This window comes from Hippichthys cyanospilos, chromosome 1 (genome assembly GCF_059441005.1).
Source record: "Hippichthys cyanospilos isolate Australia breed blue-spotted pipefish chromosome 1, RoL_Hcya_1.0, whole genome shotgun sequence".
Lineage (NCBI taxonomy): Eukaryota > Metazoa > Chordata > Actinopteri > Syngnathiformes > Syngnathidae > Hippichthys > Hippichthys cyanospilos.
In genome coordinates, this window is record NC_142369.1 from 7,631,310 (window position 1) to 7,659,064 (window position 27,755).

The following is a 27,755-nucleotide window of genomic DNA, read 5'->3' on the forward strand; positions in this document are numbered from 1 at the left end:
AGTCAAGGACCCATGAACAATGTAACTTGATGTAGCAAACATGGAGTCAGATTTTGCAAAAACTGCATCAAGGAAAGTTAGAAAAAAATATCCTTCTTCCCCGTCAGCAGTTCCACCAATTGGCACAAAATGAGTTGGACATAGAGGGACGCATGAAAAAGTCTCAAGGACCCATGCCTGAAATTGACCAATGAAGGCAGTTATTTTGATTTGAAGCGGCCATTTTGAAGCCAAATTCCATGAAAAAGGAGCAAGGGAAGTTAGGAAAAATCTCTTACCTCTGTCACCAAAAAAGAAAAAAAAACGAGTGAAAATATCAATCATAATAAGATGAGCAAAAATGGACCCATGCCCTAAATTGCACAGAAAAATGTCCATTTTGGTTTGAAGCACCCGCTTTGGGGCCTTTATGAAAAAGGGCCCGGAAAGTTGAAGTTCTAAATGACCATGAAGATTATCATCATCATTATTCTAACTATATTGTAGCAAAAAAAGTACGCCGCCAACCTCAATCCAGCAGACTGTTATTGTCCCTTAACCAGCCCGGTCCCACATTCAAAGAACAGATTTGAGTGGTCACTATTATGACTGTGACACTGAAGGGGGACGCTCAGTCAATGAGTATGGATTTCCTACATGATTTTACACAATGATTTTAATAGCGCTCATAAATGGAATTCACTGGGATCCGGGGCGTGAAAAGACGGGCCGAGCGAGCGCTCACAATGCCATGAATGCGCCGGCACGGAGAGACTATATAGAAGGAAAGAAAGAAAGGGGGCGACTCTTTCAGACGGCTGGAGACTGTCTGGGGCGTTCATTTCAGGACCGCCCTAAGTTCAAAACTCAAACAGGCCTTTCTGGAAAAGAATTGTGTCCAGAGGGTTCCCTCCGATGTGAATAGAATGTTTAATTAGAGTGTAATATAATCTGCGTTAAAGCAAGCATAAAAACATTCTGGCACTCGTCCACGGGCTTATAAGCGCCGTCTTATTTGTTGGGCCCGTACCCCCCACTCCTTGCTACCCCCCCGATTTAGCGGAGGGCCAGTTAATTCTGCACAAGAGCCGGGCCCCGGCAACGGCAAATATTTACAACCTTTATCATTCCCCGTGGTTTTTCCCCGGAGTAACAGACACCCCCCCCCCCCCCCCCTTAAAAAAAAAAAAAAACGACTCCTTAAACCCGCTGCCTCCACTGCAACTGGAGCAATTGTTTACAGTACGAAGCGCCGGGATATAAAACTCACATAAATGTCACGCGGGACTCTTCTATTCAGACGCCTGCACCCTTCTGCTTCAAAATGCGACGCTCCGGCCACAGTGCGCCCGCCGCCTTCAAAATCTTTGTAAACGTTTGCCTTTTCCCGCATTGTAAAATCGCAGCGATTCACGGGGCCGTCGGGAACGAGCCCCGTAGCGCTAAGGCTTCGACGCGATACCGTTCTCGTCGCCGACGTGAATCTTCCAAGAGATGGCAGACCAGAAGAAATGACACTCCAATGTATTCAACGTACGGTTTGTATATCAATGTACATTTCGTGTCCACTTCAAATTGAGGAATCAATATTGGCAAATACGTACAAATCGGGCCCAATTATGACAGCAGCACAACACCATTATTCACATATTGCAGTGAAAATGCATGTTTAATTGATGAGAATTATTGAAATAGCCGTAATGTGTCACCCAAAAATCCCCCCTCACCTAAAACGAATATATTGTGAAATCCAGTGTAGTTATAAGGCAGTGCTTCTCAATTAGAAAAGAAAAAGAAAACCTGTCGTGCCCCCTTCACTTTCCGTGCCGACTATAAATAGGATATCTGTAGAGATTGTAGCAATACACCTAAAACTGTATCCTTTTTAATACAACAAAAGAATAACAGTATAAGCCAACTTTCAACAACTGTTTTGTACTTTTTACAGTGTTTATTCAGGTTACAGATTAGTCTAAAATGGAAAAAAAAGAGAAAATTATTTGCACCACCACTCGCCGCTCAGACTCTAACTATGATTATTATCTGTAAAAGTTATTTAAGTATACCTAAGGCTGTATCCTTTTTAACCATAAAAAAGAAAAAAGCAACCTTAATCAACTTTCAGTAGCTTACTACTTTTTTACAGCCTTCATACAGGTTACAGGTTAGTCTAAAACTGAAAAAAAGTGCATCAAAGTGCCTGGAATACTTTTTTTTTTTTCATTGCAATTACACTTCAAATGGCGTCATCCACGCTCCACCAGTATTCTCAATACTCCTTGTTGAGAATGCCATAATTGGGCCCAGTTCAATACTGAGTGCAATTCAAGCAAAAACAAACAAAAAAAAAAAATAAACACATTCCTCCTGAAAATGTTTAAACCTCCAATCCCATTGAGAGGCCAACGTTGGCGAGTCGGCAAAAGTAGCGACTTTTTTGTTCCGGTTCAAAGTCACAATTAGTCTTAAGACATTCTGAAAGCGTCTTAATTGTTCTCAAACAGTCCTAAGAACATCTTAAGAACAAACTGGTCAAGCTCCCAAGGCACTTGGCATCACCAAATCGAATGTCATGCAATTTGGTCCATCAACACAGTAACATAGAAAATACCCGAATTTGACCCTAAAATTAAGGGGCGGGCCCTATACGTCGGTGCTTCCTATATTTTGGGGCATTACAGTATATTAGCGCTGAGCTGCATTGGCCACCCACCATTGGTTATCATCGGTCATTATCAATTGACCGTTTATCGCTGGAGGTTAGCTACCGGAAAAGTAGATCTTGGGGCAAAAAGGTTTGGGCACGCCTAGTCTAAACCAACGGCAAGAAAAATGAAAACAGCCCTCGGTGACAATCACCAAATCGGGGCCAATTACGATGGATTTATTCCGAATTATACGCAGCAATATCTATAAGAAAAAGCGAGCCGATTCATTCAGGCGGACCCACCTGGCTGCTCTGTGGGCTGGACGGGTCGTACGACGGCACGTAGCTCTTGAGGGGGTCGGCGGGGTTGAGGTGGGGCGGGTAGCGGATGGTGGTGTGCGGGAAGTAGGACGACGGCGCGGGGGGCAGGATGGCCGAGGCGGAGAACTGCAGCGGCGAGTGCGGCGGCGGGCTCCTCGTCGATATAACTGCGAGGGGGACCGGAAAGTCGGTCGGAATCCGAGAGCATCCGAGACGGCGCCGGGGAACTCACCACTGTGTCCTACGCCTGTCAGGCCCGGGTGATGGGGCTGAGGAAAAGTGCTGATTCGCGGCGAGGAGTCCTGCGGGGAGGTGGGGCTAAACATCGGCTTTTCTGGCTTCTTCATGGTGGGTGAGGACAAGTCTGCTGGATATCAAAACACGCGCGCGCGCGCGCGGCAAATTGAAACCTCATCATCGGAATCAAAGCAAACGTTCGGAACATGTTTGGGGAAGATGGGATTTGCGTGGATTAGGATCCTCGGAGGGGCGGGTGGAAAAGTTGACTTTGCAAATTGCGCACATGCGCAAAAAAATCCCACGTTCCCGCGAAACACAAGCCCCGCGAAAATTCTCCTTCCTGTCACGTCCGAGGACGTCAAATCAGATCCGAGCCGTTCGAGGGATCATGAATACAATATCGTCGGCCGACATCTGCTCGGCTCGCCCCTCGCGCGCCGTCTGACAAGCTTCCGTAATCCGCCGTGGATAATCCCCGGGCTTTTTAGGAGACATGAAATTTGTTAAGAAAGTGGAAGAATAAGCAAAGACGCTAACGCACTCTCGTGAGCCGCCGTCACAACTGTGTGCCTTTCAATTTTCCACGCTCGGACTCGGGGGGCTTCTCCGGGGAACCGCTCGAGAGAAAACGCGACACGGGTTGGCTTTATGTCTAACAGGGACATTCCTCGAGTTCTTGTCACTGATTCTCTGTGTGTCTAACTTTAAAAATATTTTCAAAGCCTAATTATAAATCACGTTGTTAGTACGCTCCCTTTTGCCCACAAGAGGGAAGAATCCGCCTGTGACAGGAAGAATTGCTTGTTTCCAAAGAAGACGGCGGTAAAAGGTTGCCTGGAATTTGTGTGTGCGTGTGTCGGGTGGGGGGGGGGTTTCCCACTAAGAGGTTGTGAGAGGATAAAGGCTTCATGTTTCCGTGGAGCTTCAAGTTTGTTCCTCTCTTCACCTAATGAAATCCTTCAGAGAGGTGAGCGGAGCGCCTCGGGAAATGCGCAATTAATTATGAGAAACCAAACACACACAATCGCCGGGCAAAAAAAAAGTGTGTGCTGACATCTTCACCAGTTGATAGTTTTTACGTTGGAATGACGGAGTGAAGTGACGTTGCTCAAAACGGATCGCAGCAACCATTTTTGTGGTCAGATTGCAGGAAAAAAAGGCTTGGCAAGTTTGGAAAAAAAAAATCATACCCTGTCACCAGTCAACACCAAATTGTGTGGACATGTCAATCATAACAAACTCCATTTTGGTCTTAAGCATCCATTTTGCGGCAAAATTTGATTTAAAAAACAAAAAAGGGACAAGGATAGTCATCCATTAAACCAGGGGTCGGCAAAATTTAGAGCCATTTTGACCCGGTTTCCACCGATAAGACAACACCGGGAGCCGCATACACTTGATTACATCTGAAACGGGAGCGGCGAAATCAGTTGTGCGTTGTAGCACATTATTTTCATTAAAAGAAGCAAGCAGACCGAACCGACGTCTGAATCAATCCGTGTTCACAAACAGGGGCATTAAAACGAGTGCACCATCAAGTGCTCCAGTTTGTATTGTTTACTTACTTTGAAATATCTGCTTTTAATCTGGAAGGCCACGCTTGTGTTTCCTCTTTACGTTTTCTGTTCGCCATTTACAAAAGGATGGCGGCTATTTTGGCGGCAAAAACATATGTGAAGAGAATTTTATTATGCATTATTGTTCTTAACGTTTTGAAAGAAGAAAATTCTCATCCATGCCACTGAAAGAGTTAAGTGACCAGGGGTTAGCGAGAGTATTCACCAATTAACACCAAATTAAGTGGACATATAATAACAGGGTGCCGGAAAAAGTTTGGATTCATAACAAGAGGCAAAATGCCCGCGTTAAAATGTACGTGTCGTCTTCTACATATTGTCCACATTCCGTCATTCATTTGTGACTCTTGCCACTCTTCGGAGGGCCAATTAATGACCGCCTTGGGAGGGTTTGCTTTACTCCGCGTCTAGAGCGGCGCTCTGAGGCCTGGCGCCAAGGGAGCGTCTGAAATTTCACACGGCCACACCGGGCTTGTGGTTGGAGTCCCACTTGTGGCTTGTCTTGTGTATCGGATGTTTTCTGCATTACAGCAGGCCAGACAAGCTTTTGGGAAGGTAATAAACATACTGCAAGATTATCTGAGCGTATCAATTAGGAATCCAGCGAACATTTTTTTCGGGACACAGATCTGCGGATAACAGGAATACAGCGAATATACCCTATCCCAGTCGGAATTGTACCGACATTATGGTCAATGAAAAATCGTAGGAAGGGATTTTTTTTTCCTGAGGTTTTTCAGGTTTACTGCAGGATTAAGAGTTGCGAACGGCGGTAAACACAAGAGCGGTTACGGCGCGGTAAACGATTTGCACACGCTATCCTCCAGCGATTTGGAACTGTCAGTTCAAAGTTTTCCCCCACCGGAGCTTTGATAGCTTCAAGTCCGAACGCACAGTAAATACTGTGTCATGAACCGCAGCTGGAACACTTTGTTCTAGCGGAGGATACTCTGCCCCGCGGAATCCGGCGTTTCCTGTAACGCGGGCAACAGGTGTGCGAGCACCGGGACTCGCATTCAGACAGGCGGCGGTTCAAACGAGCCTACAGGCGATCCCAGCGGCGCCCCGCGGCTATCTCTGTCACGGTATGTATTTTGAGTGGGTTGAACAGGTTCACGCTCCTGCCGTCCGCATCCGAAGAAAAATGCGTAGGCTTTGAAATGCCGTAATTTACGGCGCATGCAGTTGCCCGCGATCGGAAAAAAAATATATCATTCATCCCATTTCCCCGCGGCCGTGAAAATCACCTCCGTCTCGGTCGTGCCAGTTTGCACGACTGCTGGCCGGCGAGCTGGGCGACGAGTAGAAGTCGGGTCCGGTCGGGCTGGTGTCCATGTTCTCCTCCAGGTTGACGGTTTTGGGCCGTTTGCTGTGGAACGGAGTCGCGGGAAGTACGCTTTAGCAACAAACTTTCAAGCGCGGGATGAGTGCAAAGGCCAAAGACAGCTTCGGGAAAATATAAATAATGCATCGGCAAAGTATTGGCACGGAGTACCCATCTATCAAAAGTTTGGAAACACCTTCAAATGTCCTCCCTCGTATGAGGAAGTGAAGGAATTCAAGCTATTAACCAGAGTGAACTGGAAGTTATTTCAAGTTGAAAGGCATCACCTAAATCATAATGCTGAATGAGAAAAAAAACACGATGTGAAAAGCTGTTATCTGGGGAAAAGGTGCTACTTTTCAGGATCTAAAAAATAAAACACTATGTTCAAATGTTCATGATTAAACATATGCTTTTGATCAAAAAAATATATATATATTAATGATTGTTTACTAAATTAAATACTGTCCACATCATAAATCCAATGGAGAAAATACCAAGATGCGGTAAGCTCTTATCCTGACCAAAGGTACCTGCTCTGTAGAATCTAAAATGTAAAACATCTTGTTTTGATCAACATTTTTTTGTCTACAAAATAAAGCATCATGTGCATAACATAGCTGATGGGAAAAAAATACAATGATGTCTAAAGCTGGTATTTAAATAAAATGTGTGTATTTTGAAAAATTTAAATACTAAAACACGTTTTGTTTGTTTCACTTTTTGGGGATTATCAAATACCGCATCATCAACATCATAAATCTGACTGAGAATCATGTGCAAAGCGGTTAACCAGGCAAGAAGCGCAGACTTTGAAGAATCTAAAATGCTAAACTATAAAACAGTCTCTTTTGAAGGAACATTTTTTGTTTACCAGATAACACATTATCCGCATCATGAATCTGACTAAGTGGAAAAACAGGATGCGCATAGCTTTTATTTTGAGAAATGGTGCCTACTTTGAATAATCTAATTTTTAAAATTCTGTTTTTGTTAACCAAACAATGCACCATCCGTTTCATAATTCTGACTAAGAAAATACCAAGATGCGCAAACCTGTTATTTGAGCAAAAGGTGCCAACTTTTAAGAATGTAATTTATAAAAATTCTGTGTTGATTACCATCTTTTTGCTAACCAAAAACACGTATCATCTGTGTCATAAATCTTGAGAGAAAAATCGCCAAGATGTGCAAAGCTGTTATCCAAGTAAAAGGTGCAGATTTTGAAGAATCTAAAACGTTAAAATATAAAACTTTGGTTTTGAATTCATGCTTTTTGCTTACCAAATAACGCATTATCCACATCATGAATTTGACTAAGTGGAAAAACAGGATACGCAAAGCTTTTATTTTGACAAAAGTTGCCTACTTTGAAGAATCTCATTCCTAAAAAATGTGTGTTACTATCTTTTTGTCAGCCAAAAAAAGGAATCATTCGTGTCATAAATCTCGACTGAAAAATCAGCAAGATGTGCAAAGCTGTTATCCAGATAAAAGGCACAAATTTTGAAGAATTTAAAAGTCTAAACTATAAAATATTCAATTTAGAATTAACATTTTTTGTTGACCAAACAACACATGATCCACATCATGAATCTGACAAAGAGAAAATCAGGATTCGCAAAGCTTTTTTTTTTTTGACTAAAAAAGCCTATTTTGAAGAATCTCATTAATAAAACATGCTCTTTCGATGAACATTTTCTTGTGAACCAAACAAATCATAATCCATGTCATAAATCTGACTGAAAATCCATCAATCAAATTCCATCCATATTTGGACATAATAATAATAATTGTTCACAATCATTTGAATTTACTGTTTCCACATCTTTGACTAGCACTGGACATGTAAATTTCCTCCCCCTGGGGGACGACGAGCGATACGGTGGCTGACCTGCCGGGAGGGGAGGACAGGGAGCGGTGCATCCCCACGCCGGAGTTCAGGTCGTGGTAGTAGGGTTGGCCGGGCATGTCCGCCATGGAGAAGTTGACCGCCGCGCCGTGGGTAATGGGCACTGCGGAGGGAAAAAGTCGAGGTGGTGAGCCAGAAAGCCGGCGAGCGGCAGATTGTCTTTTCTTGCAACAGGAGACACGCAATTAATTGTAGAATTGCATGAGTGGTCATTATTGACGCTTTAGAGGCCCTGTGCATCAAATTAAACGCTCCTGTTTGACCATTACAGCATTTCTGCTGAGCCCTCTGATTAAAAAGTCACCGCTTCCCACACATTATGGCTGCGGGGCACAAGCAGCTGAATCTTTTTTTTTTTTTTTTTCCTGCACTACGGCAAGCCATATAGACGATTCTTGTTATTATTAGCTGCGGTTGTTTCATCGCTTTCCCCGCGACGTGATTTACTGCCGTCAAGGTTTTTTCCAGCAACCGCGGCGAAGGTGCGGAACGGGCCAGAACCAAACGAACAAAAGGACCACGTCGCCCCCACCCCGCCGCCTCTCTCTCGCCGCTCTTCGGTGTGCGGCCTCCAAACCCGAGCGGTCGGGTTTGGAGCCGATGAGTGGATGGAGTGTGTGGCGCCGTCTGTTGTGGTCTGAGGTTCGCCACTGGCACGATCCCGCCGTCGTGCGCCGCCCTGGCGAGCCACCGCGGGCCTGGCAGAGTACACGCCTGGCTGTATTAAATGTGTTGCTGCGCCGCCGGTTTCAAGTACCGAAACATCAATGTTCATTAACATTAGCCTATCTATTAAAAAAAAAAAAAAAAAAAAAATCTGATTATATGTAAGCGTGAAGCTAGTAGACTTTCTTGCAGTATTTTAGCCAAGGGATGGAGCACTGGGGTGCCATGTTGAACTTAAGTGTGTAGTCACCATCTGGGTGAAATTTCAGCTCCCTAGTGTCTTCTTTCAATGCTTTGATGTCAATTGTTTTTGACGTAAAGGTCAAAGGGTCGCACAAAAATCACACAGGGGTTTATCTGATGTTTATTAAAAACTATCTAGATTTGCATAATGTAGATTTTTTTAAATTGTATTTTAGACAATAAATAAAACGTAAAATGATTGAATGTAAAATCCAAACAAAAAGTATTTGCTTATAAAAAGAATTCCTGAAGTGACCTCAAAACTTTAAAAAAATAAATCAAAACTTATGATTATTGAAAAAATCTTCTTTTGTTTTCATTTAACTTTTATTTTTAATCTTACCGTAAAACATATAATAATTATATAATCTGTGCACTGTATGTATATAGTGTATTTTTTTTACATAAAATCTAAAAGAAAAGACTTTTAAAATGGCATTTATCTTTGTTTTTGATTTCAAACAAAAAACAAGAAGAGCAGTTTTCCCAGAGTCAGCAATATCTTTTTTAAAGTGAATTGAATATTTATTTATTAGTGAATATTTTAAATAAATACTTCCTTAAAGTAGTTAGTTTTAAAGTGATCTATTATCGGCCATCAGATTTCTAAAAAAAAAAAAAAGTCCGATCTTCATACATATGTGTCAACATGCCAAATATGGAGCCGATAATCAGCCTGGCTGATAATCACTCGATGCCTACTATAAATACAGTATAACACATTTAAATCTCTTTTGTTTTATGTTAGTTTTCCAGTAAACTTCAAATGGAAACATGCAACATGAAGCATGCACGCTTGGCATCTCATTTAGAGAACTGCCAGAGACTTTTCAATTCCTTTTTTTAATTATGTGATAACTTCCCATTTCTTGTCAACAAAACTGAAATCTCACCATCGTCATCATCTCATCATTTTAATACATGTAATTGTGTTTAAAGCCTGTGGGAAGTATGGTAATATTTATGGTTGGTCAAAACATTATATACAATCATGTGAATTAACTTTTTACAATTAGATTTTTTGAATAAACCCCTCACAAAAAGTGTGGGATCATTAGCTTGCTAGCTAGCTCTTTCTATAAAATCTTGATGGTATTTATGTGGTATTTATTGCTGGTCTCTAACATGGAAAGATTTGAAATCTTCTGTGTCCAAAATCTAGCATATGCTCCAGGCTGCCAATGCACGTCATTCTTGAACCATGGACCTCTAAGAATGTCTCAGCAGCGCGATGATGGACAAGCAACCGCATACATGTCTCACCGGGGGAGTGAGCGATAAATTCCCACGCGTTCGTTGACCTTTTTAGATTCAAGGACGGAGCAGCAAATTAAAAGTAATGCAAAAAAAACCGCAATGAAATAAAACAAAAACATTTTGTCTGGTTAAACTTTTAGGACTATTTGGTTCGTTAATGTACTACTTTTTGGACGTACTGAATCTTGTTTCCTCTGCAGTACACTTTGTTCCAGCCGTACAGTAACAAGCCTCAGCTTAAAAAAAAAAAAAAAAAAAAAAAGCTAGAGCATGTACACGCCGCCTGCTCTGAAGGAGGCCCAGGATTTCTGGAGGAGCGAGCGTCAAAAGCGGACGTGTCGATACACATACGTCAAGCAGACCGGCCCGACTGGATTGACCGCACTTTTTAAAATACGCGTTTACAAATGACAGGAAACTGCGTAAATTTAGGCGCACTCTGAGAAATCCAAGAATGACAGCCGGCCGACATTCTTGTGCGTTCAAGCTAGCGCTGTGCGCGACTGACACATGTCTGACATTGTTCGACCTGTTAAGGCAGGTTAAGCTCTTTGTAAACTAAATATGCCAACGTTTTAATTCTACAGCCTCCGTTCCGTCATTTTTTGAAACTGTTAAATTCTTTCCGTACTTTCACGTTCACTTCCTGTTCACGATCATGGAAAATGTAGCCAGGCCACAGTGGGCCGAGTGTAGTAGCTGAACGCATTTTTATGTTGTTTTTTTTTTTTAATTTTATATTCAGTTTTATAAACAACAGAGAAGCGAAAAAAAATAGTTACTTCTAGAGCTGGGCAATCATATTCATATACAGTGGATCCCCACTATACAAAATTAATCCGTTCCGAAGTTGGGATCGTAAGGCGAAATCGTCGTATGGCGGCCAATAGAAACCTATGCTAATTAGCTAATGCGTGCAAAACCCCAGATAAAAACATAAACATTTTATATACATATTAAAAATTTGTGAAAAAATTGTATAGTAAGTACAAGTTATAAATAATATACATGTAAACAATTAAATTGCATCATGTATAAAAAAAAATATGAAGGAAAAATGAAATTTCATTGACCTTTGGAGTGACGTGACTTTAGCTAGTGCTTGCGCGTGCCTTCTTCGTATTTCGCGATTATCTCCAGCTTCGTTTCCATACTAATCATCTTACTTTTCCCTTCAACATCACTAGCGATCTTGGCACCCATGGCTAGTCAAGTCATGTTTGAAATAAGCACCAAAATGCACAAAAATACGATATCGTAAGCACAAACACGTGATCAAGTTTTTAGTATATCGGCATCTTTATTAACACCGTAACGCCGACCAGCATCTTAGTGACGCCGACCAAAAGCAGGTCAGCGTCTTAGTGACGTCAGCCAATAGCAGGTCAGCGTCTTAGTGACGCCGACCAATAGCAGACCAGCATCTTAGCGACGTATGCAGTGACGCATATAGTGATGTATGAGTGTGGGGCGACTCGCGCATTCATACGCACGCACACTGACCGCCAAGTTTGAATTTTGTAATTGCAGTTGATGCCGTAAGGCGGGAAATATGCCGTAACAAGGAGAGGAAGAAGTATATCGCATTACGTATCGCGATACGCCTTTGCTGTATCGCAATATGCCACAATACCCAGCAAGTAGTCCTTTTACAGTAAATGTGTTTATATGTGTTTATATAATTTTACCCATACATTAATAAAAATAAGAAACATTTTGAATTATAATAATTTTTATGAATAATAATTAATAATAATTAATAAAAACTGAAATCAGAAGTAATAGTGCAACTCTCGGATGGGAGGAATGCAAAATTATTTTGGGAAAATGCCATTGCTAACCCTTTTTCTTTTTATTGATAATGACTCACAAACATGGAGACACTTACTTCTGGACACTCGCACCAGTTCCGCAACGCTGAATACTCCTGATTTGATGAAGCTGTCTTCCAAATAGACTGTCAATAAAAGCAAGAAGATGTTCCTTTCAGAATTGTACTCAATATTATTTTTAGTATACAATGTTCACTGGGTATAAGTGATGGTGGGTATACTTTTGTCTAGAATTTCCATAAATTTCAGGCTATAAGCCGCAACTTTTTTCTCATGATTTGAGCCCCCGCGGCTTATAGTCCATTGCTGCTTGTCTACAGTTTTTTTTACTACTAGCCACCAGGGGGCAATACACCAATAAAGCAAACGTGTGTATTTGTTCAAGGTGTAAGTTTATGTAACTATGAAATAGAACTGAAAAAGGTATGAATCAATGGCTGTGATCAAAAAGAGTTTTAAAAATATGGTATTAAAAATACAAAAATGATGTACGTAAGTACGAGGTATGTAAGTTGAATTAGTTCTTGTATAAAACTTTATCACATGTAAATTATGTAAATTAGATATATATATATATATATATATATATATATATATATATATATATATATATATATATATATATATATATATATATATATATATATATATATATATATATATTTGCAATGTGTTTATACATATCTTCAATAAAATAATCAATCATTCAACCAATTAAACAAAAGTATCCTGTCATATCTGTCTGTATTATGTTGAAAATATGTTGATGCTAAACATACAGGCTGTTGAAGATAGGATGTTGTACGCAGACGGTTAAAAAAAGTGTGAAACAAAACATGGCTTATAGTCCAGAGCGGCTTATAGTCGGAAATGTACGGTATCTTTACATCTTTTTTTGTTTTTGGGAGTTCTTTACATAGGAGACATTTTTCCAAGCACTGCAATTACAGCAGCGCGCAAATGATTTTGATATATTTTAAGTTTCAGAACTACTGCAGTTGTTTGAAGTTGAAACGATGACAAAATGTTGACTTAATTGAAGAATCCAAATGAGTCACGCCACTAAACTGACAAGCCTGGCAACGGCTCACTTGTTTGGAAGGTGTCAGTCTGTCCTCGCCTGGCTGTCAGTCTGCATAAGTTAGCTTCAAATATTAGCACAAGCAGCAAACAAGTCAAAAAAATCAGTGCCTAGCGTGGTGCCAAAAACACGCGGGCCGCGCCAGGGAGATAGGCTACAGCTCAGTTGGCACCTTCGGGTGCCCCCGACGCGGCGGGTGAGCCCAGGGCCTCCGACGGCCTCCCGAGCCAAAGTCGCTGGCTGGGTGTCATGTTTACTTTGGCACTTGTCTCGGCAGAACCTGCTCTTGAGGTAGCTAATTATACTTGTCAAACTATCATTCCAGCGCAATGACCCGGAAACAACAGTACCATCGGGGGAATATTCTGGGTTGTGCCCTTTTGTGTTTGCGCTTGAATGCGGACAATTTAAATGTTATCCGTTTTCTACTGTATAGTCTTCATTAGGCCTGGGTGACTTGGAGCCTATCCACGCTAACTTTAGTTAGCGTGCTAATACACAATGTCGCATTATTTAAGCAAGCGTACTAACTCCCGTTCTACGATTAAGATTTCACAAAGGTGCGGTCAAGTGGTGCCAATTTTTAGAACGATGGGACAAGTTGATTCTAACAAAGAAAACATGATGCTAACAATTTAGCGTTTGTTTGAATAATAGGGTACTTGATTAACTAACATAAGGCCGCTTGAACTTCTTAAAAAAAATGCTGTTAGCTTGCTAACTACGCCCGTGCACAATATGAGATCAATTTTCTTTTGACAGGAGAATGTGCCTGCCTGTTAATACTCTGCATGACAGTAAAAGAACTTCAAAATAAACATCACATCAAACAATATAACATTACGAAAGCCTCGGTATTTTTATCTTTAAGTTGTTCCTGGAAGCGTTTCGCAACAATGATGGACTTGACTCACAAGCCAACACAACATTGTTCTCAACTCATGTTCAATCACTAATGCAGGGCGCTAAAAAAAGGACTAATTCTTCATCAATTAATTATTGCACGGCACCTGTTATTAGCGTTGACTCCAGCGTCTAACATAAATTAGCCGCCAGATAGCATCGCGAGAATTACATTTTTAAACCTACCCAGTTTAAAACAGTACAATACAGTTTAATGCAGTAAACAGCAAATTACTCGCTTTGATGCTGATAAACTTGAAAGCTGCCGTTTGTACTGATCACTTTTGAACAAAGCAGGCGGACTCAAATGTGTTCTCCAATGTATTAATCATGGCATTGCTTCTCAAATCGTGGGGTGTGGATGACCCTGGGGAAAAGGCTTTTTTTTTTTTTTAGTTTCTGGCACATCGATGCACTTGGTTATTTTTTTTCTGTTTTAGATTAAGCCGTAACCAGCTGTAAACGCTTTAAAACATAACACTTGTTGAAAGTTGATTTCTTTTGCTTTTTTTTCTTTTGTTAATGTTAAAAAAAATACAGTTTTAGGTATACTTATACAATTCTTATAGATAATAATCTTCTTTATAGTCAGCGCCTCAGGCGGGGGGCACGCAAAAAGTCGTTTATTTCCTGGGGGGGCTTGACACAAAATAATTGAGAAGCACTGATCCATGGTAAAGAGTCTAAAATCTCAGTTTATATTTAAATGAAATTAAGGAATGTTGATTGTCAAAAATAAAAATAAAAACAGTGATTCATAATTACTGTAAGTGCAACTTACAAGCAAAATAAATACATAATAAATACATAAATAAATAAAATATTTGTATTTGAATACCAAAATACTCAATTGGTGTAGCTAAGAATGGAAAATATTCCGTTTACATTTGAACACCAGATTGTGTGTACATCTGCATGCTAGCTTGTTAAATTTGTTTTGGTTGATAAAAACAAAAAAATTGAAAAAGGGAAAATTAATATCAGGCATTATTTTACAGTATATTACAAATTTAGCAAAAATCTCACCTTGCGGAATTTGTGTCTCGTCCCACGTCTAATGTTACCTTACCGACGGGACGCTAACATTTTAGCAACGGCTCTGCCGGTTGATATTAGCATTGCAGGCAGACAGGGCTTTCCTTTATTCGGATGTCAAGCGATCTGGAGCCTATCCCAGTTGAGCCGGACAGCTTGCCAAACTCCACGTAGCGCGGCCAGAGCCGAGAGTCGAACCCCAGACCTCGGAGCGGCGCGGCGGGCGTGCTAACCACTCTTCCAATGTGTTGCCAATTTAATTAATTTGTTATTACCAATGAAATTTTATCCCCGCGCATGCAATGTCATTTTCAAAACGGCGCCCTCAGCAATGATTTTAAGTTGCAATTACCTTGACACCAGATGTGTCTCTTTGACTACAGTCGCCATCGACGCCGTGCTTTTTATTTGAACAGGTTCTTTTTTTTTTTCCACATGCTTGTCAGGCACATTTTGAAAGTCAGTAAAAGGGAAAATAGGAGAGGGTGTATGGCATGCGTGTGTTTGTGCGCGGTGAATTAATGGCGAGGGAACAATGGCCCTGTGGCGCTGAGGAAGGATGACTGGTACTCGACATACCTGGAAGAGGGTTCTTGCCTGGCTCATTGTTACTGGGACTTCCTGACTGCTGGGAGTCTGCAAGCACAGAGAGACGGGGGGTAAGTTGCGGTGAAAGCACAGCAAAACAATAGCTTGATTATACACGAAGCAAAACAGTTACAGAAATTATTTAAAGCGTTCGGAATGCTTTTTTTTCTCCTCGTGCAACAAGTCAAGGAGAGAACCAAAGCAAAGCTGGTGACATTTTTGGGGGATGTTATTTCCCCAAAACTGGACCAGGATTTTTGAGGCGTGCACAAAAGGTACGAGACCAAGCGCGCGGGGGGGGGTGCGAGGCAACATAGGTGGAATTCTTTCCATGAAGCTTTTATTGTTTGCCTCAAAGACTCGATGAAAGGGGAATTTTTCTTCATTTTCGAGTAACGCCTATCACATTTCGATTCCAGAAGTGCTGGACAAAGTGTGCTTTTGGATTGTCAAAAGTGCTGGAGTATAAACAAAAAAACTGAAGGGAAATTGAGATGTTTAAAAAAAAAAAAAACAATATTTATCCATATTGGACAATTGTCATACATAATTAATAAAATAATTTCAAAAGAGGGAGCTGGATGTAAAGAGAAAAGAGTTAAAAAGATATATAAATTTGTGCAAAATTAGAAAGAAAAAAAGCGATCTATACTTATAAATATAGAAATACAGAAATAGAGATGAAGCAATGCATGAATTACCATTTAAAATTGAAATATTCTATTTTAGTAAACCCTTTTTTAAATTTCAAATTGCTAAATAAATAAAAATAATATAGAAATATAACAAGAGCAAAGATACTGTATCTGTTAAAGGTGTTCATTTACGATATTGAAAATATGTGAAAAAAATATGCTAGAAAAATATAACAATCATGGATAAAGCAATTATGATCTTGGATAAACGTCATTGTCATATATAAGTGTATGAATTATATATCAATTTATATACATATATACAGCTTTTATGTATCATAATATTCAAATGTATTTTTACATTACCGAAGAGGAGCGTGTTCTTTTTTTATTTTGCTTCGGGATATGAATACCCAACTACTGTATTAAGATCATATGAGTTAAATATAAAAAAAAACCCAAAGTATTCAACATATAAAAATTCAAAGACGTCAAGTAAAGCATTTTCCATACATTTGCCAAAACAAGTTCACATATATTAAGTGGAATGAATTAATCTACAGTATTTAATCCCCCAAAATAGATTTAATATCCAAAACAAATTCAATATAAATATTTAGATAGTTAGATCCCTTATTGCATAAACACTTTTTTTAAGTGACTTTGTTGTTATTGTTCCAAACAGCTTTTGTCATTTGACGGAGGCTGCAGCCGATTGGCCCGCGGAGGCTTTTTGGCGCAGGATGGGTGGGGCGGCCGCGTGGCGAAAAAAGAAAAAAACAAAAAAAAAAGAGCAGATGGCGGCGGCAATTAGAGATCCCAGGCAGCATCTTCCAGCAGGAGGCCCCACTGCGGCACCGGGAGACGCCACCTGGATGACTCAAGGTGGGATGCAAACATATGGCGCATCTGCCAGGCCCGGAAACACCTCCTCTCTCGCCTTACATCGCGACCTTTCACCTCTGCTTCCAGGTGGTGTATATTCCCCCCAAAATTCATCTTTTGTCCAGCCATACATACATTTTATGTACGTCTCCACTTCCCGTTGTGGGTGTGAGCAATCAGAGAACCATACGACTTCCCACCGTGTCGAAAAAGTCGAAAAGCTGCGGAAAGCGAATCAGCGACAGGAGTTAGCATGTCTACAAATGACTAAATAAATATTTATGGACTAATTTGAAGATGACATGGCTAACGAGCAAAGAAACATAAAAAGTACTCTAACTATTGTAATAGGTTTTGATTTCATTAGGAAACTGTCAATTCTCCATTTGGTTTTTATTATGAATTCATCGAAAGACATCCGATTAGCATTGGGCTAACATCCGCTTATTTCTCTTCTAAAGTTGCACGACTTCACAAAATACAGCAAAAACTTTTACTGTTGTCCATGTTTTGGATTTAATTAGAACATTTGATTGTAAAATTAGATTTTTGATTTATATGTATTAAAATATATAACTAATTAGCATTAATGTACATCAGCGTGTTTCCACTCTGTTAAGCTAGTTCATGGAGCACAGAAGGGGACAAAATACTATACTGTTTACATTTGGAATTTATTTAGAAAGTCTACTAAGGAAGGTAATGTGGCTAACTAGCATTTGCTAACAACTAATTTACGCTCTGAAGTGACTTTACAAAGCACAAAAGAAGAAAAAGTAAATTTGCTGTTATAAAACACGCAAGGAGGGATTTCCAAATCCTGATCATGTGATCAAAAATCGGGGCCAATCACAACATACTTAGCAGATTGATATCGTCGGAAAAAGATCGGGGATAAGAAAATGTCACGTTATTTTATTGTTTATTTTTTTAAAATATATTTTTAACTGCAAAAAAATTACACAGATGTTGCCCAAAAAAATACGCAACATGACAAACAACAGGCGACGCAAACGCAGCCGGTGGGAGATTTAAATGTTTTTGATGACATGGTTAAAATCACTGCACTATCGCTTGTATTGTAACGTGTATACATTTTTTCTGTCTGTAATACATTACTGAGATATCGAATCGGTACTAGGAATTGTCAAGGACGTCGCAACATGTTAGTTTCATATAATACAATTAAATTGTTTGTATAATTTTGGATTTGCTAAACAGGCCATTAGGCTAACTAGCATTAGCTAACATTAGCTAATATCCGTTCTTTTCAAAGTGCAGGAAAACAGAGAATTCTCTACTCATTTTTTAGAAACTTTTACTTTACGACTTTTATTCCTTAATTTGTTTTACTTTGCCAGATAACAAGACAAACCAGCATTAGCTAACATCATTTTGAAGTTGAAGGAGCGATCCAAAAAATAGGGCCAATGTTGCATATCTCTCTACGGCGACAGGGAGCTGATATAATCATCTTTTGTCTTTTTTTTTTTAAACAGAAGCGTGCGCCAATGCGGGCGAGGGGGGGAAGCGTGTCGAAAAGGCGTCCCGCGCACAAGCCCCGGCCAATCCGATAGTCTTCAAATAAACAGTCGGCTAACCTGTAAATAAACAGTTGCGGTCGAGAGGGTTGGGCTTTGCCCTGAGAGCTTGGCAGGGCCCGATCACACACATACACACACACACACACACGCACGGCCCTGTTCCAGAAACAACATTTCTTGGCACCCTTCGCTCTTGCCACTTGTTTAAATAAGCAAACGTGAAGGAAGTAAAAATACAGTATGAATGCCATTATCTCCTGTTGCTTGGCAAGGGAGAAAAAAAAAAAAAAAAAAAAAAGAAGCTTGTGGGTATTTTGGATGGGAGTTCTTACACCTTCTTGTCCAGTGGGATACTTATCATAGCGCAGTAATGATTAGGGCAATTAGGGCTAATGGCAACAGAAATCTGGCCCGGCAAGAAAGTTTCTCCGCGCTTGTGCGATTCCTCCACACCCAAGTGTGTCACACGCCTGGATTTTATAATCGCTTATAAAACACATACACGCACACTCCCCCTGACCACCCTTCTTTTTTTTTTTTTTTTTTTTTTTTTTGCCATCATAGACATTCTGTTTCCATTAAAGTGCACACACACAAAACAGTATGTGGAGCAAATTAGCCACGTAGTTTCGGGCTGTGATTCCCAACCACTGTACTGGGAAATGATCCAATTTCACTTAATTGCTCCAATATTTCTTTTTCATTATATTTTATTTACTACCAATACCATCGGCACATATAGTGACATAATTAAATATGTTTCGATTCATGCAGGGAATTAAAGATTTTAAAATCCACTCCCTGATTCTCTTTAGAACATAATAAAACACATATAAAAACATTTAAAATACTTAAACATACACACAAAAATCATAAGTATTTGAATGTTTAAAAATATGATGGTGAAATAAAAAATAAAAGAACGCACTGTAGATATGATTTTGGAGGAATATTAATTCATGATATGTTGATGAGTTTCACTGTCATTTTAAAACTTAAAATTCAATTATAACGTATAGCAGATCTACACAAATACCACCAGATAAAGACAATACATTTTATGACGATGAATTGTAATTAATGCGTAGCAAAATTGAGGTTAAAAAATGAGGTTATCGCGCTTAAAAATTAATTGAAAGACCCAGTTTGAGCCTTAATTAAAACTGTATTGTATTTCAACACAGAAAAAAATTCAACCTTTAAAAAAAAAATCTATAGCAGTGGATTATTGTAATGACAATTTTCTTATGAGATATTTTTTGTAAATTATAGAGCTTGGCTGAAGTATGCACAAATTTATATTTCTTGTTGTGTGTGTGTGTGTGTTTAGGAGATACGTCTGCAAAATAGTAGAGCTCCAAGTGTGTAAAAATGACAAAATAAAAAAAACATAAATAAATAAATAATATATATAAAAATTTGAAAATTTTATATATATAAAATTAATTAATTTCAATTAATTAATTAAAATATAAAATTAATTAATTATATATATATATATATATATATATATATATATATATATATATATATATATATATATATATATATATATATATATATATATATATATATATATATATATAAAACATTTTCTAATTTTTAATTGATACTAAAAGTAATGAAAAAAAATATGTGCCTTGGCTGAGGTGTACACACATTTAAGTTCCTAAAACCTACTTAAACTAAAACATATGAAAAATGTGGTGCAATGTCGTAGTTTAATGCCCGTACAAATGTTGTAATCACATTGAAACACACCCTTATCACCTTGTGCAGTATTTTGTCTAATCCTTTCATCTTTACATCAAAGGCACATCAAAGAAAGCATTGAAAGAAGACAATAGGGAGCTGAACTTTCACCCAGATGGTGACAACATATCAAAGGTCTAAATGGCACCACCACTTAGTTATCACACTACCAGGAGTGTGGCAGCCATTAGCTAAAATACAGCGAGGATGATGCGAAAGGAAATGACCCAAAAATGTCCAAAATAATGCATACGGGTGTGAAAATGGTAAAAGCAGGTTTTCTCACAGTTGCCACCCAAACAAAATTAGAGGAGCTGAAAAACTGGCCAAAGTCTGTATGTATTATTATTATTATGTATTATTATGATCTGTATCGATATTATTTGAATTTATCAGTACTGATGGAGCCATGTTATGATCAGAAACAAAAATTGAAAAAATGACAGATTAGAAGAATATGAAATTAACATTAATTTCATCCATTATAGTTTTTTTTTTAATTATCTGTCATTGTTTTTTCTAGGGAAAATACTTAGGAGGGTTGAACACATTGTAAAGGTCTTTTATTTCTTTTTTTTTTTTAATTTAGAAAATAAGTCCACATTGCACAGTAGCAGGGCTGGGAAAATGAAACATATACTAACTTTGACAACTTACTTGGCGGCGTGCTTTTCAAATGTTTTCTTTTTTTACGAGATTTTGGGGGAATGTAAGATATGTGCCTTGGTTCAATAAAGGTTAGGAAACATTGGTTTAGAGAACTTTTTTTTTTTTTTTTTTTACCCAGGAGCGGCTCATGTTTTTAAGACCGCAGACATGGACAGATATCCTCCGCTCCCAAAAAAAAAAAAAAAAAAGTCAGCACGCGCAGATGCATACCGCTGTCGACATTTCAGGAGAAGCCTGCCTGGCAGCCATTTTATGCTGAGCGGGGTTCTGCGCACATGTATAGCACTGTGTCTGCCAGAGGCCCGGGTCCCGAGCCAAGATGCATTTCAGCAGCGAGGAGGACGGGGAGGGGGGAGGAGAGGGGCGGACTTCCCAACAGAAGTCGGGAACCAGTGAGAGGCCAGAAAGGATCTAGTTAATTACGCCGCCGCCATGTGTAATGTTTCGACAATACAGCTGCTCCCGGGTAAATATTTGATGTGGCCCCGACAGACTTTTCGTGTGGGAGGGGGCTTCACCTGGAAACGGTCACGCAAAAAAACAAAAAAAAAAAAGGAAAGGTCGGTCCTCCGGCTCATGTGTTACATATGTGTCTGTGCACGTGTCCTCCCGTGCTCCTGCTCTCCATCACTCGCCGCTTTGGCAAGCATCTCGCGTTTTTTTTTTTTTTTTTTTAAATCTTCGCTCCGCTTTCCAAATCTCCAGATATCTGCTCAGACATAACTTAGCAAGTAAGGATTTGCACAAGGGCTGAAGTGGAGGAAGTTAAGAAGCACACTTGTTGGACTTTTGGGGAGTTGTCTTCACAAACGCTTAAAAGATTTCAAGGCCAACTTTCCAGTAAGTTAACAAATAAACGATGTAAAAAAAAAAAAAAAGTTTGAACGAAAACTAAGAGATGACACCCTGGGAGGAGGACCTTGAAAAAAATAAAACCCTAACCCTAAATATTTTATCCATAAACAATAATATACATATATACATATGTATATATATATATATATATATATATATATATATATATATATATATATATATATATATATATATATTTTTTTTTTTTTTTTTTATATTTTTTTTTTCATATGTGTATATATATTTATATTTTTTTAATGTAATTTTTTTACTCATCTTACAGCACTAATACACACATGATTTGATTTAAGAGATGCAAAATACTCCACCTGGAAAATATTTTGACATATGTATTGAATTGTCTTTTGCTGGAGAGAAAAACTTCAGAAGTAAATGTTTAAATTTACAGTAATGACAAGTCTATTCAGATCTACTTAAGACTATAACAAAAACACACAATTGCATCACACTCTCTTGAACTGAGCCGTTCCACATTGAAGGGAATCGTAATCCCTCTGAGTCTAACAAATCGTCCTTCAATCATTTTTTATACAGTGCACACCCTAATATATATATATATATATATATATATATATATATATATATATATATATATATATATATATATATATATGTGTGTCATATATGTGTGTGTGTGCTCAGAAATGTTTTATTGTATATTTTATTGTTCCCCCGCTATCATCTTGCAAATAAAATACTACTAGTGTTTTTTAACGCTCTTTGTCTGCGTCTCCATGCGGCTTCTCGCCCTCCCTGCCGCTTTGTTGTCTAAACAAAATGGAACCTTTATTGGGGTGCGCCGCAACCCCGAACGAGGTGAACAAAAGGAGCCGGGCCAAGAAACCTCGGAAGCCCGACGTATCGTGCCAGCCATTGTGTGCCAGGCCTGCCAACTGGCGATGCCCGCCCCCCCTCGGCGAAGTGGGACCCCCCCCCCCCCCCCCCTTTGTCGCATACACATCTGAGCGCCAACCCCTCCCCGGCGTACCCTAATGTGTGGCGTTCAGGAGCGGACCAGAAAAGGACGCGGGCGGGATGGATGAAAGGGTTTACGATGTATTTTGCGACGATTTCTTTCAAGGTCCTCGTTTTTCAGCAAACGCGAGCGACTCGCCAAACATAAAGATATTTGAGCGTGCGCTAGGACGACTTGAGAAAATTCCAGCGTGGCCGGCCAGCGCATTGGCGGTATCCCGCGGCGACCCATCATGTGCGACGCTGCCCCGGCGCGCCGCAGACAAAGTGCAGAACACAACGTGACACGGCGGCTCATCTGTCTCCTCCCACTCTTTGCGTGTCTGTCATTTTCTCATAATGTGCCTTTTCCTGTAGCTTTATTTCAAATGACATCTCCCTTTTTGTCTTGTCGCGGCTGTTTTCAACTCACTTTTTTTTTCCATTAAAAAAAAAAAAACATCATAAACCTGCTTTCGATTGGTTTTAAAACAACATTTAGAGGAGATTTGGATTTCTGCTGCTCCGATTGGGAAATCAGTAGCTAGTGCCTTGAGATACGAGTGGCCCAACTTACAAGTTTTTGCCATATGACCGGAGCAGGAAAAAAAATATATCAAGTAACAAGAATACACTGTTCCTTTGTTTAGCTTTTGTTTATTAATACTAAGCGAAATCCACAAAGTAGAGATTAGCTTATTTTGTTACAAAAATAAATAGATAAAAAATTTTGGGGTCTGATCTGACTCAGATGGAAAATTAATAATAAAAATTAATATTAATATATATATATATATATATATATATATATATATATATATATATATATATATATATATATATATATATATATATATAGATAGATATATATAGATAGATAGATATATATAGATATAGATATATAGATATATATATATATATATATATATATATATATATAGATATATAGATATAGATATTGATATATATATATATATATATATATAGATATATATATAGATATATATATATATATATATATATATATATATATATATATATATATATATATATATATATAGATATAGATAGATATAGATAGACATATAGATATATAAATATCTAAAATATATATTCATGCATGAAATCTAGCTGTGCAGTTTAAAAAAACAAAAAACAAAATCAAACAAATAAAATTGCTATTTTTTGACTGGTATAAAGGAAGGAAAATGAAAAATAGTGACATAAACCTGCTATAGAAAAAGCTATGGTCATTAATGAAAATCTGTGATAGATTGAAGCCACAATAACCGAAACGCAAAATAGCAAGGGAAATATAATATATGTATATTTTTTCTTCCCTAATATTTAGTTGACTTACAGGCAGAACATTTGATTGTTTATAATAGTTTGTCCTTTAGCATTTGTTTAACTTTCCAACAGAAATAAACAATTTGCTATTCTAAATTATTGATTGTACAGAAAAAAAAACGAGCAAAATTTTTGCAGCTTTGTTTTGGGCCAATGTTTGCACTTTTGCCTCAATTTGTCATCCGTACATTTTTTTGCCAACTTAAAAAAAAGAAAATCAGCCGATCTAATCGACTGGCTGATTAATTGGTCAGCCCCAGTCTTTAATTACCTTCTGCTTGCCAAGGATGCACATTTAAGATTCAATACTTCACTTCTTTATTATCTGTCCGTTTTGGACATTGATGAATCAGCCTGCCAATTGGCTCATTTCAATTCAGTTTGAATCCATTTTCATTTTTTTTTAACATATGAACACATCCCAAAATAAGATCAAATATTCAGAGATTCACCCCTAAACACATAACTGTACTACAAAATAAGACAAAAAATAACCAAACATCTCTCCTAAAAAGTGTTGACCAAAATGTTTGCAGATTTTGTTGTGAAGCTCTGCTCTGAAATAAACAGGAAAGTAGAAAGTATTGTAAGACAAATGTTGTGCCTGTAGTTCACTTCTTTATTTTTGTAAGCAGTACCTTACCAAAAAAAAAGTATTTTTACTTCCTATAACCTCTGTCTATTCATTTGCGTCCACCGTCGCGTCGATCTTGTCAAAAACTCAAAAACAACAACTTTAAATCGGTACTTGGAACGAACTGCGTAAAGACGTCTATTTACGTCTTTGGGATTGAACGAGTTATTTCTGATAGCGTCCAAATTTATAAAGGGTATTATTTAAGTGCATAACTGTCCTTCTCTCGGGGGAATCTGGGAATTTCCCACAGCCACTAAACACAGCACATGCCCCCGCCCCCCCCGCTCCCATCGAGACGGGCAGGTTTTGAACCCTCTCGCGTTGCCGGCCTCCCATGCCCATTGCCACTCAAGCAGCGGGGGTCCGCCGCATTTGTCTCATAATTATCCAACTATACGGGGGGGTGGCCCAGATGAAAGCGGCGACTCACAGAGCTCCTCTGTCAAAGGTCTGTCTGCCCGACTGGGGGGGCTTTTCTCTGCATCTAGCCGCCTTGTCCTCTTCCCTTGTGCTCATCCAGCGGCCGCCCGGCGCACCTCCTCTCGGTGCCGGCGTCCCTAAAGGAATGCCTCCACCGAGCATAATCGCCCACGGCGAACGCTCGTGCGCGAGCCGCCCCCTCATCTAAGCCCCCCCCCGCCCCCACCCCCTTGCGACCAGCCGCCCTGCTGCTTCATTCACAACTACAAAACTGCAGAAATACCCCCCGCCCTTACATCCTGAGAGACATCGGACCCCCGCCTTTTTTTTTTTTTTTTTTTTCCTTCTTCGTCTCACCCCTTGGCCCTGATGGATGGATGTACCGGACGTTTTGATTTTTGCGGTTTGCAAGCGGGATTTTGTTTCTGAGTCAAATAAATAAATGCGCTTTGGCTCAAGAAATAGCTCATGAGTACACCGACGACCCGAATTAACCCTTGTCCGGCTTTTTGATCGTGTCTCTTCCAAATCATTCTCGCAGTATTTTAGCCGATTGCCGGCACACTCGTGGCCGTGTAATAACTAAGTGGTCGTGCTATACTGGACTTGGATATGTTGTGACCGTCCGGGTGAAATTTCAGCTTCCTAGTTCATATATATTTATACATCTCACATACGGTATATATCAAATTACACCTCACAAACATTTATCCAAGATCTTATTCATTTTATACATAATTTGTATCTTTTTAATACTATACTTAGATGGATACACACATTTGTTTTACTAGTAACTGCCTCCAGGTGGCTAGCAAAAAAAAAAAATGCAGACCTGCCACACTGGACTATAAGCCAAAAGGGCTCAAACCATGGGAAAAAAATTCGGCTTATAGTCCGAAAAATACGGTATGAATATCTTTTTAAGGGGCTAACCCTAGACGCAATGTTGAAGCTCAGATTCGAAGCTAACGTTTGTACTAGCTAGCTCGACAGAAGACAGCTGTGTGATATTTAGATGGCAAATTAATTAACAAAATATTAACTTTATACTGCTGAAAATGGGTAAATAAGTAAATATCGCTTTCAAGGGCTAACGTTAAAAGGCCGCGCTGAAAATAACTTTAGAAGCTAAGGTTGCTAATAGCTAATGGTTGCCTGGCTCGACGGCAGGGTGACAATTGTCAGATTTATTGCGAGTGAAATATTAAGATTTTACAGCTTAAAATGCCTAAATCGGTAAACACCTCTGGGGTTAAACAGAAAGGTAATGCAGAAGCTCAGATTTGACGCTAACGTCGGTAATAGCTGCAGAGGGATATTTAGTTAGCATATTAATTATAGAGAAAATCTGAACTTTTTACAGCTGAAAATACCTTAAAAAGTTTTGTATTTACCTGAACTGGGAGCCACTTTTGACACTAGTACTTTACACTTAGCATGAATATAAACATGATAACGTGCAAAGTGAACAAAAAATGTTTTAGTTCAACTTGTTGGATTTATTTATGTCATTTTCTATGAATAATAAAATAAATAAAAAAACGGGCCATTGATATTCCCATTCATTTTAAGGGGTAAAAATGATCGGAGTCTTTTGGATTCCGAAGAGAGAAAAACGTTTCTTGGTGATACACATTTTTTTTTTTTTTTTGGCGACAGCCACCCCGCAAGTTGATTGACAAGCGCAAAACGGCAGAAGCTTCCGCGGCGAAAGACTGGAGACCCCTTGACTCCGCCCGGCTCGCCCCCTCGGTCGTCCGCCTCCACCTCTCTCCTTCTTCTCCTCTTAACTACCGGCTAGGAGTTAATGGACTGTTTTGGCTAGCCTCCAGACGGTGAGTGTCACCTCATTAGCCTATGGCGGCTCGCTCCCAGACTGCCCCTCGCGCGGAAGGAGGAGGGATACCGCCACCGAATGCCATTGGACACCGCTCCGTCTAACCCCCCGCTTTCCACTTTAACCCCCGCCTTTCCCCGCTCCCCTTCCCACCGCTACGATGAATGAGAATACACGCATGCATAATTAAATCCAAAGTCTGGTCACTTCTCTCCTTCCTCCTTCTTGGAGGTTTGCCACCACGGGAAGAAAGCGAGCGTCTTCGAGACGTGGCCAACCTCCCAACCCTGTATGGAGCCGTTCTTTGTGCCCCTCCCCCTTGCCCGCCAACTGAATGGCAGGGTGGCAACAGCGGGCCAATGTAAATGCCAGCCAGCCCCTGCCAGTCAATTACACCGCGACAAAGCTAATTGTTTGTGGAGCTCCACCGCCGAGGCGCTCATTGTTTATGGCACAGATGTGACGTGCCCGCTTTCTCACAGGCCCCAGACGTGACCGCGTCCTCCAAACGGCTAGCAAATTTCGGGAGTTGAAGCATCTCGGTCCCCTTGTTTCCAGCCGGCGTTCCCAAATACCCGCAGTGACGAAAAA

The 27,755-nt window shown here is 39.5% G+C and overlaps 1 protein-coding gene across 6 annotated transcripts in view; it reads right to left on the reverse strand.

Annotated features, from left to right (window-relative positions):
* The window catches only part of LOC148428918 (nuclear factor 1 B-type-like), an 83,219-nt gene that overhangs the window by 14,868 nt on the left and 40,596 nt on the right, over positions 1 to 27,755 (reverse strand). For 4 of the 6 annotated variants that reach the window (XM_088415055.1, XM_088415019.1, XM_088415052.1 and 1 more), the window contains exons 3-8: positions 15,597 to 15,653; positions 12,055 to 12,123; positions 7,983 to 8,103; positions 6,012 to 6,133; positions 3,180 to 3,314; positions 2,930 to 3,114 (exon numbers count right to left, since the gene is read on the reverse strand). In XM_088415055.1, coding sequence (XP_088271181.1) covers positions 2,930 to 3,114; positions 3,180 to 3,314; positions 6,012 to 6,133; positions 7,983 to 8,103; positions 12,055 to 12,123; positions 15,597 to 15,653 — 689 coding nt within the window. The remainder of the gene's footprint in view (positions 1 to 2,929; positions 3,115 to 3,179; positions 3,315 to 6,011; positions 6,134 to 7,982; positions 8,104 to 12,054; positions 12,124 to 15,596; positions 15,654 to 27,755) is intronic. The other 2 variants (XM_088415026.1, XM_088415042.1) reach the window with 1 other exon arrangement.